The 10,272-nt window shown below is 35.8% G+C and overlaps 1 protein-coding gene across 1 annotated transcript in view; it reads right to left on the bottom strand.

Annotated features, from left to right (window-relative positions):
• Positions 1-338: 338 nt before the first annotated feature.
• SNX29 (sorting nexin 29) overlaps positions 339-10,272 on the bottom strand; it is a 97,880-nt gene continuing 87,946 nt past the window's right edge. The window contains exons 21-22 of the mRNA XM_051631746.1: positions 918-954; positions 339-372 (exon numbers count right to left, since the gene is read on the bottom strand). Of these exons, the coding sequence (XP_051487706.1) occupies positions 936-954 (19 nt within the window). The 3' untranslated portion in view covers positions 339-372; positions 918-935. The remainder of the gene's footprint in view (positions 373-917; positions 955-10,272) is intronic.

The following is a 10,272-nucleotide window of genomic DNA, read 5'->3' as shown; positions in this document are numbered from 1 at the left end:
AGAAAATGCCTATCAGTTTGCTGAGCCCTGGTGAAGAGCCCTCATATTCTTTTGAGAAACTGATTACTGCCTTCCAAAGTAGTTAATCAGGATATGACCCTTGGTAATGAATGTCTCTTTTCAGGACTTAAGTTGATGCAGCTGTAGTCTCTTCAGGAGCTTAAATTATAAATACAGGCTAGGAAGGAATCACAAAACAACTTAAAGTACGTGGTGCCAGAATTCACAACTAGGAAAAAGGGTCAAAGATCACCACTCTGAGGTTCCAGGCTTCGTGGCTCTCTTTGATGGCTGCGAGATAGTTTGGGGAAGCGAGTAGTCACTCTCGAGCGATTGCTTTTGCTTACTGGATCTCCAGAAGGTGGAATATCACTAGGAAGACAAGAAATAAAGACAGAAGTAACTAGTTTATGGTATACATAAATTATTCTGTAGTTATTCCAAACATTAAAAAAGCAGATGTTATGAGAGCCTGGCACATGATTGCAAAGTACAGCACACATCTTCAGCTACACAGAACTGCATTCTTTCTACTGGTATCTCAAGTGTGAATTACAAAATGAGCTCTTTCAAAAATGAGAACTAGTAGAACTTTCAATACTTTATGGAAGATTGCAAATTACAGGATAAAAGCGTATCTCTATGAGTTCAGAAATGGTGGGAAATGCATTTTGAAGTGATAAAAGTACAAGCAAAAGAGACAAAAGCTTGGATGATGCTCTACTTAACAATCCCCTAATTATGGATGGATGTATCATTACATGATGAAGTACATTAGTAATACATCCCTGTTGGGAATTCTTCAGTCTCTTCTGACCCACAACACACTATAGTACATGAATGAGCCTTTTAGAAAAGACTTCAAGAAGAAATACATTAAGTTCAACAACAAGCAGTAACAGAAAATTCCAGCTTACCTAGGTGATATTCAGGGGCTATAGACTCCTCGGAAAACTACAGCATAAAGGGATAGGGTTGTACTTTTGCCATTCTTTTAGAGGACTCCACATGGTTTTTAATTATACTGCTTACATACAGATCAATTAATAAAATTGTTGCATTTTTCAGCTAGGCAATAAAATTACACAATGTACAAAGCCAAGCTTACTTGTGTAAGCAAAAAAAAAATCCCTTATTTTACCTATCTTCAGAGAGAGTTAACAACTCCATAAGGAAGGAATTTCTCATCTGCAGTTCTTGCCAGATTAAACAAATACAGATATACTTTAAAACAGTTACTAAATTTCCTTATGTAATTCCCATTTTCCTGCAGTGACCTTCCTCACAGGTCAGGCAGTGCTGTGACAGCCATAGGCACACTCAGGCTCCACTCCAGCATTTTGAGCACCCATATGGGAGAGATCTTAACAAAGCAAAAGCCTTGAACAAGGAAACTTCACCTGCAGAAAGCAGAGCACTTCTGCAAGAGAAGGCAGCGATACCACTGGTTGCCATTAGCTTTGTAACTACAACACACACGTTGGCTGTTACTCACTAAAATAATATTTTACAAAACAGTATAGGAAAAAGTGTCCAATTCAGGTGCTACACATTAACAGAAAATAAATTATGTTTCTCAATGGCAGTGTATTTTAGATATCTACATTTCTGATATAATACAGAATTTTTCTAAAATAGGATTCACTGCACTCCTGTTACCTATACAACTAAGAATTCCTCCACATGAAAAACTGCATAAAATATGTGTGGTACACATTCTCCTCCTCTTTAATAACAAGATTAACAAGTTAGATCTTTAATTCTTTATTTTTCTTGTCACTAAAATAAAAACTCTAAAACTAAATGTAGCATATGTTATTAATTCTTGGTAGCCAATGATAATTGGACTTCCAATCCTAGTCCTGTGATTTCTTATTTGAAACTCAGCTTTGCTATCAAAGTTGCTGTAAAGAATTCTGATCATGTGACTCCATTTTCAGCTGTGCTCATTAGCATGGGTTTCTTTTAGTAACATGAATATTATTATTTTTATACTATTTATAAAATTGCAGCACTGCAGTGTTGACACTCTTAATGCTTGTGAAATTGAGCATGGGACACTGGTTTCAAAGGCTTTTGAGTTAAATATGTATCTTTCAGAACATGTAGACATAAAAGCATCTAAATATCAAATCACAACGGAATAAAGTAAATTTCCACCTCACTGAGCTTTTCTCAATCTGAACCAGGTTAATTTACCAGCATGATGGCCACAGCTCATTGTAGCTTTGTCAGGCAGCTACTTCACAGATAAATCGTAGTTTACGTTGCAGAAGAAAGCACAGTGTTATGTGCAATCACTGTAATTTGGTGATTGCTTTATTGAATACATTTTAATACACAAGCTCCTCCTGCTGGCACGTCCACAAAATGACATTAGTGTCAGCCCAGTTGGAGGCCACTTTACCCTTCTGGAGAAAAAATGCCATTCAAAGAGAAAAGTGCAAAAGGTGCAAAATTAATTCCTTCAAGAATAAGATATATTAGTCACTATCAGTCTGTCCTGACAGGCATGGCTGAGGTAATAAGATCATCTTAGGATGAGTACATGAACACCAATATCTGTGAATGAAGGAAAAAAATTGCAAGTAATTCTGCAAATTTAAATGATGCTACTCCAGAACAAGATACACCTAATAACAAAATTAGAGATAATTTCTCTTAAATGTCTAAGCTAATTTTTATAATTACATTCCAAATTCTAAGACAAATAATTATTTTATGTAGGTGTACACAAACTAACTCGTATCTGAAGAATTAGATTTTAATGCATCCAGCATGAAAAAGGAAACTGGAGCTGAAATGGAATTGATCAACTTCCTTGGAAACAGATGTTGAATGGCAAAAAAAGTTTAGAGTATTTTTTAAAAGTCACCCATATAAAAGTATTTATCTCAAGCCCTTCTCCATCCTCCCTGCTGCAAAACCTGATGAAAAAATCTGCCATCTCACTTGTCTTTTTCAGCTCTGGCTTTTTACTCTACAATTAAAATGCTGACTTTAATTGAAACCAGGGAAGTTTAACTGCTACATTTGAGGAAAAAAATTACCAAACACCCCTAAAGCATGTAGTAATCAAGTGGATGTAAAGGATTTATTATCCTGTCTGTCTTCTGTTACAGGGATTCTGTTTGGGATTGAGGAGGAAGAACTAAGCTTACCTCTCATTTGTCTCAACAGTCTCTGGGCTAGTTTTTTGGGTTGGGTTAGGGTTCGCATATAGTTGATATTTCAACTCAGATTAAAATACAAATTTAAAATATATAAATCTAAACCAGGGAGTAGCTATTCCAGAATAACTCTTCTCAAAGAAGCTACGCAAGTACCTGTGGTAAGCACTTACTCTTTAAGTCTACATCTGTCTGAGTTATACCTGTTCAGTTTTAATTTAACGTTCTTCTTCATTCTATTAGCTTCTTAGCCCCTGGAGTCTTAACAGGGTTTAATTTTCTAGGATGACTCTGGCAGGCAGCCAGATGCTTGCCAGGCATTACCCTGTTCAGCCCTGGAATGTCCAAGTATTAAAGGCTCAAGTTATTTTCTACATTCTCACCTTGTCCCAGTCTGAAGAAAAAGCAACCAAGGGAGGCAATCGATTTCTTCTTCTCATCAGGTCATTGTTTAGCTTTTAAGCATTCCTGATTGATCTGCCCAGCATTTGTTTGGATACCAATTCAATTTCATTGATTTTGTCTTGGTGTCAAGTTGTGCCTGAGGTGCATCTATGGAAAACAACTTAAAATAACTGGTCTTTTTAATCAGCTTCTAGTCTATTCATACCTTCCATGTATTGCTCTTCATGTATCCAAATGTGAACTGCATTTTGTGCAATTTCTTTACATACTTAGCACATGGAACTGCAGTATTCTCTTAGATGATTTTGTGAACATTTACATGAAATAATTTATTTCCCATCCCATTATCTACTTGTCAAGATAAAACGAGAGAGAGAAGTTTCTTATTACATAACTATAACATGTCTGCAATTGGAAATACTTTCATACCAGTCACAGATCAGTGAACAGAAGTAATAAGCACAACTTGGCAGTGCAGTAAAGCTCAGGATCAGGTATTCCTTATCTCTCTCTCAGATGTAAATGCATCTCTGGAGACATTAATGATTCTAATTTTACTTAAATTGTATTCTTGTGTGATTAATATTTTTGTTTGTCATTATAATAATCTTATTTCTGGTTATAACCCCAATATTTAATGTGGTAAACTGGCTTCATGCAGGCAGCCTCCTCAAAAAGGTAGTATTAAACAATGCCTGTACTATATTAAGAGATCCTCAGTTGACAAATGAGAACTAATTTCAACTTGCCAATAAAAGGCCTCAGCACCTTTCTCTGCCAATTACAATCAGCTAAAACACCTGTTTACTGGCATTATTAACTAAGACTCTGACATCATCAAATCATTTTATATACTCTAGTAACTTCTGCTTTGGAGTGGTTGGAGTAAAATCCTTGTTTCTAGCTGCTGAAGTGTAAAAATAATTTTATATACACTCCTGACAACACTCCCAGTTTTGTAGAAATGAAATATGATTATTAATGAGAAACAGTGATCTCCATTTATTACATATAAATGACTGAGTTGGGATGTTTAAAGAGTCAGCTATTAATAGAAGAGAGAGAAAGATATGGACAAGATAATCCCTCTATAATACACCGGCACTGAAAATCCTGAAGACTGTATTAAAGTTGTCAGGTTAAAAACTGAATAATCATTTCCTAACAAGATTAGATCTGAATTGATAAAGAAATTAAAAGCATTAATTCTAATATTCTATCCAACCAATTTATTAATATAAAGACCCTTCTACTTCCACATACATACTTCTCCAGCAGAATGCAGTGTTCATACTGATGTATTCAATCTCTTCTTGGTGTGGAATAATTATGAACCCATAATCATGCTTCCATTTGTTGCAATTTGAATGATCCTAACTTGAACATTCTTATGCTACAAATTGGTTTTCATATCAGCATGAAGATTTTCTTCAGAAACATAATCTGCATTGATATTTGAATTTTTCTTTGAATCTGATCAGATCTTTTTCTTCCACTAACTTTAATTAGAAGTTGGCATAACAAGATTATTACTGTACAGTTAATGTTTAGTATCAGTAATACCATCTATGATTAATTTTGGATGAAATGCACTCTCCTTCAGGAAATGCTCAGAACCATATAAAAAAGACCTTTCATTAGTCAACATCTGAGCAATATTCACACCTAGAGTCTAATTTCTTGGCCTTCTAGTGCATGATGACATCTACATTTAGGAATGGTTACTTTCTATTTTCTGTGGTGCTACAGCTAGAATAACATAATGCATAAATATGGCACTCAAACAAATGATTACTTTACAACTAATTAGAAAGCCAGAAACCACTGAATACACATATAAGAAAAAGTTCACCAACATACATTTATTTAGAATTGATATAATGGTTTTGTGTATTTCAATGACTAGTTGAAAGGCAGTAAGTGTGGCTATTCCATCCATTTCCATCTAGAAATCACCAACGTTCTACACTGTTGAGCTGAATTTGTGTAGGCAGCATAATCTACCACTTCTCAGTGATAGGTAATTTAATGAACAAATGGTTCAGAAGCAGAAAATGTTCCAAAGTTTTTTAGGTAATAACAAAATGTAGGATTGCTTTCAGAAGAACAGTGTTCACTGAATACCTGGATTTATTTTTCCAGCCAGTACTGTAATTACCATCTTTAAGGAAAGCAGAAACAGATCTAGGATACATTTTTACTGAAAACACTGAGATAACTAAAAACAGAAGACAGCCATCAGGATTTACAATGCATCACATATGTGAAAATAAAAAGAGTAAAACTCTTGTTTGACAAAGTAGCAATTTCAATGTGCTGACACAGCAGGGACTTAGTGACTAGCCAGGCACTTCCTCCTCCTTGTTCACAAGTTGTTTGCATGCAAAAATGACATGAATTGGAGACAACTTAAATTACTAAATTAGCTTTTAAACAGCCCATGATCAATACAATTGCCATTGGAGTAAGTACAGAAAGAGTTTCTAGAACTGTGTTCTCTGACACCAGTGTATGACAAGCCAGTAAAAGGAGTTATGTATTAACACTTGTGAGCTACTACACAGAAAGAAAAATGCAAAAAAAGTTGACCACCTTTCATGCCCAGTGGAAAAAGCAAAAAGACTTACTACTGTCTCCTCTAATATGCCTAATTTTGCCAATATCATAAAAAAGAAAAATCTGAAAGTTTAAAATGTTTCTTCTTTCCTGTTCATCTCTGTCATTTACCTGATACTGAGCTCACTAACACTTGGTTAGACTGATTTCAATTCAAAACTTGGTGCATATTCCTGCCTTACTTGACCATGTCTGTCTTTTAATCTTTGGCCCCACATAATTCACCTCCATGGGTAATGCAGCACAGTTACCAGTCTCCTATTCTGGAAATCTGCTGCCTACATTTCCATTTGCTCAGGGAGCAAACAGCTGGCAGTGCTTAACGCCTGAGCTGGGGTAAGGGCCCTGCTGGAGCTGGTTGGCTGCTGTTTCCCTATTAAGAGGCTTTGTCCCCTCCATGCTCCTTGACTCTTTGCTCCAAATTCAGCCAGGCAAGAATATTTGCCCACAAGCACTAACATTTACACTTTTCAACACAGTTTAAAGAGTCTCCATGGGAGTAATGCAACTTAGCTGTCTTCGCTTTGAGTTTTGCAAGTAAACTGCCCACCATAAAAAACAACCTGCACAATTACCATTATTATTTTATTTTTAAAAACAAAACCCTTCTTTTAAAATTACCATAAAAGCAAATGGAATCATAAAAGTTGTGATCAAAACATGTTGTTTTGATCTTCCAAGCAAGTGCTTGAGTTTTAATTGCTCCATCAAGTTAAGAGGTATCAGCTGCTTCTCTCAAGTATCTTCATTTCTCATGAAGATTACAGCATGATATTAACATATGCAATAAGGCAGAAGATAGCTGACGTGACCATCCTCATGTCATGTTAACAGTAATAGCTATGAATGTGAAAAATTAATAAACTTTAAAACTGATCCTAGATGCTACAGAATCATAACTCATTTCTGGAAAATGTTAGCAATAATAAAAAAGAACAGTGCATTATAGCAATCACTTTTTCTAGTTTTGTTCTCATTTTTAAATGCTAAGGCTAACTTACTACACTCCAGCCATAAGCTTGATACTAATAGTGATCAATGACCTAAGAACTAAAAATATGTGTCTTAATCTTAACCTCTAGGAGTTTTTAGATTGTTCTGAATTTAGCCTATTATTTTTACCTTTCCTAACCAAAAAAATAAAATAAAAAAATAAAATATATTAAAAAAAAAAAGAAAAAATTACATTTTGTTGAATAGCACATAGAAAACAGTGCACCTGCACCTGGAAACATAATCACAGAAAAAGAGTTGAGATTTGGCATAGTGGAATTAAACCTGTACTTTCCAAATAAACAAAGATAATCACAATGGGAAAATATGTAAATAAAGTGCAGAATTGAGTACTATCAACAGAATAACAAGGGAAATGCTGACGTTGTTCTTGTTAATGAAGACAAGGACTAATGTTTACATTTGATCCAAAACAGAAAAGGAAGCTAATCAAACAAGGTATGACATTGTGCAGTAAACAACTAAGGGAGCCTCCTTGGGATGCAACATTATTGATGGATTAGACAGAAACTAAACAAGCATGAGGCTGGCCAGCAAAAAGAAGACCACAGTAATCAGCAACCAAAATTACATCTTCTGTTTAGTCAGATTTCAATTATCTTCTCTGTAAGAAAGAAAAGAGCAATGACAAATATAGGTTCCTCCTTTTCTTAATTATGACTCCACATGAGACTAACAGGAAACAAAATTTGCTAAAGGCTCCAGTGGGAGTCAAATGCACGGTACATTGCTGGCCATGAGCTCCTGAAATTTGGGGTCAGTTCTCCGAAGTATCATCAGATTCAGAAATTTTAAAAAGTATATCATCTTGGTCCCTCTGTAATGCAGCTGCAACTTTGCCAACAGGCTCAAAATAAAAATAAAATTTGCAATAAGCTTGCTCCTTACTGGAATATTAAAGAAAAAACAACTCAGGACAACAGTGATCAGCTGTGAATCCCATATTGCTGGCAGCCATTTAAGTGCAACTCCAGCACTGGAGCTGCATGCCTGGCAGCTGGGCAGCAGTAGCTTGGGAGCTGCTGAGTGTTCTCTGCTACACAGTGAAGGCTGTAAACACCTGCTGGTACCTGAAGTATCTGCTTCTGTAGCCCAGCTAAGTTTTATCCCATAGGATCCCAAATAAGGCATTTTCATCTTTTATCTATAAACTCCCCAGAAGTAACTCCTCTCCTTGCCTCTGAGTTTTGTGGCTTTCAGCCACAGGAATATTCTGGTGTTAGGAATACTAGCCAACCTTGATACAGAACATTTTATGGCTCTGAATAAATTTTGAGCTAAATGGTAACTGAAAAGGCTGCTGAGGTATCACTTTCCCTGGTTTAGAAATACATTAATGAAGCATCTGCATGTAGAGGTCACTATTACACATGAAGGCATACAGTACCAGGAAGCAGTAAGATGATGCAGAATTTTATCTTTGTTAGGGTATTTCTGCTTTGCAAGCAGCAGCAGCAAAGTCTAGAAGACACCATAAATGCATGTGCCTGCATTATTACTGTACAGGCCTGAAAAGCAAAGGACTATGCTGATGCAATGTGAAGATTATTTATGCCCTACATTGGTGCGTAGGTGACAGACCTCAACTTGGCTGCAGTTACAATAGCTCTACAGTTAGATATGAAGCATTTTTAGTCTCATATACACTGCTGCCCTCTGCTTAGAAAGAGCTGGGTGCTGGATTTGTTGGAGTCTTCAGGACTTAGAGGCATTTGATTCAGGTGTAGCACTAACAGTAAAAATATGACAGAATACTCGGTCTGTGTGACAAAGCAAACCAGACCCATTTTAGTTCCCTTTGGTCATACCTAGCTATTCTCAATAGCTACTGCTTTGAGATTTATCTCTTTTAATATGCAGAAGTCTTCTAGTGAAAGATTTTTAAAGGAGCCAGATATTCAGAGCTGTTCACTATAGTTATGACTTACCCAGAAACTGTATTAAGAAGCTGTTTACAAGGCAGAGATTTCTAACACTTTCTACAGTGAACAGCAATCACTGCTGACCAACATATCGTGGTTCTCGTATTACCATATATAATGCCTTTTAATAAACTATTAAGTATAATTGTGTTACACTTTAAAAATCTTAATCTAAAAATAAACCTTCATACTGCTGTTGGTATAATCAAACTCTGGAGGACTATGTAATGAATATGTGAAGATCTGAAGAAAAATTACTCTGGGCTGCTCTTGGATATGATGTTATCAGCCATCCCAGTAAAAATCCTTCCTATAATTTCTGCCTGAAATTGGGTTATTTTAGTAAGAGTAAACTCAATAAGCCTGTTTCACTATAAAGCAGATCTGCATTAGGAAATCTGCAGCTATTCTGACTACAACATCATAGACACAGAAGTTATACTCAGACCTATGTTGTAAATACACAAAGTATTCCAGTCATTTTGCCTCTGTGTTGAGGCCATACTGAAACAGTAATTGCAACAAGCATGGAGAGGATGGATATCTGTGCAGCATCTGCATGCTGCAGATGAACCAGCACTGTGTGATGAAGCTACCTCTATTATTTTTGCTTAGACTTCAACAGTTCAGGTAATTTTGCATTTCTGACATTTGGCCTAATTCGTACCTATAGATAATGTATTTGGAGACTTCTGAAGCAGTCAGAAGAATATTCAAGAAATCTAGCAACAATCACTTTCTTTACTCATTTTTTAATGAGGTGAACTGATATGGCAGGGAAATATGCATGCATACTATTAATTGCTGTTATTAATAAATGAGTGCCTATAATTACCCCTAGTTATTCTAGAATCCTTCAGCTAACCATTCATGGATTCTGCTATCAGCACAGAAGTGCCAAACATTAAAAATACACCACAAAAATAGCATCTGAAATAAATCTATGTTTATAGCTGGCAGATTAACAAAGCCAAGGAACAAAGCTTCTGTAGGATGTTTTGAACTTCAGTGACAGCCAATAGCTAATTCATGCTGCTTCCACATTAGAAACTGCTGAAATATTTTTCAATACAGGTTCAAACGAGGAAAAGAAATAACCCATTTCCTTTTTAAAACCTGTGCAGTTAGCCATAAACAAACTTGTT

This window comes from Apus apus, chromosome 14 (assembly GCF_020740795.1).
Source record: "Apus apus isolate bApuApu2 chromosome 14, bApuApu2.pri.cur, whole genome shotgun sequence".
In the NCBI taxonomy this organism is placed as follows: domain Eukaryota; kingdom Metazoa; phylum Chordata; class Aves; order Apodiformes; family Apodidae; genus Apus; species Apus apus.
This window is presented reverse-complemented; position numbering and strand designations above follow the sequence as displayed.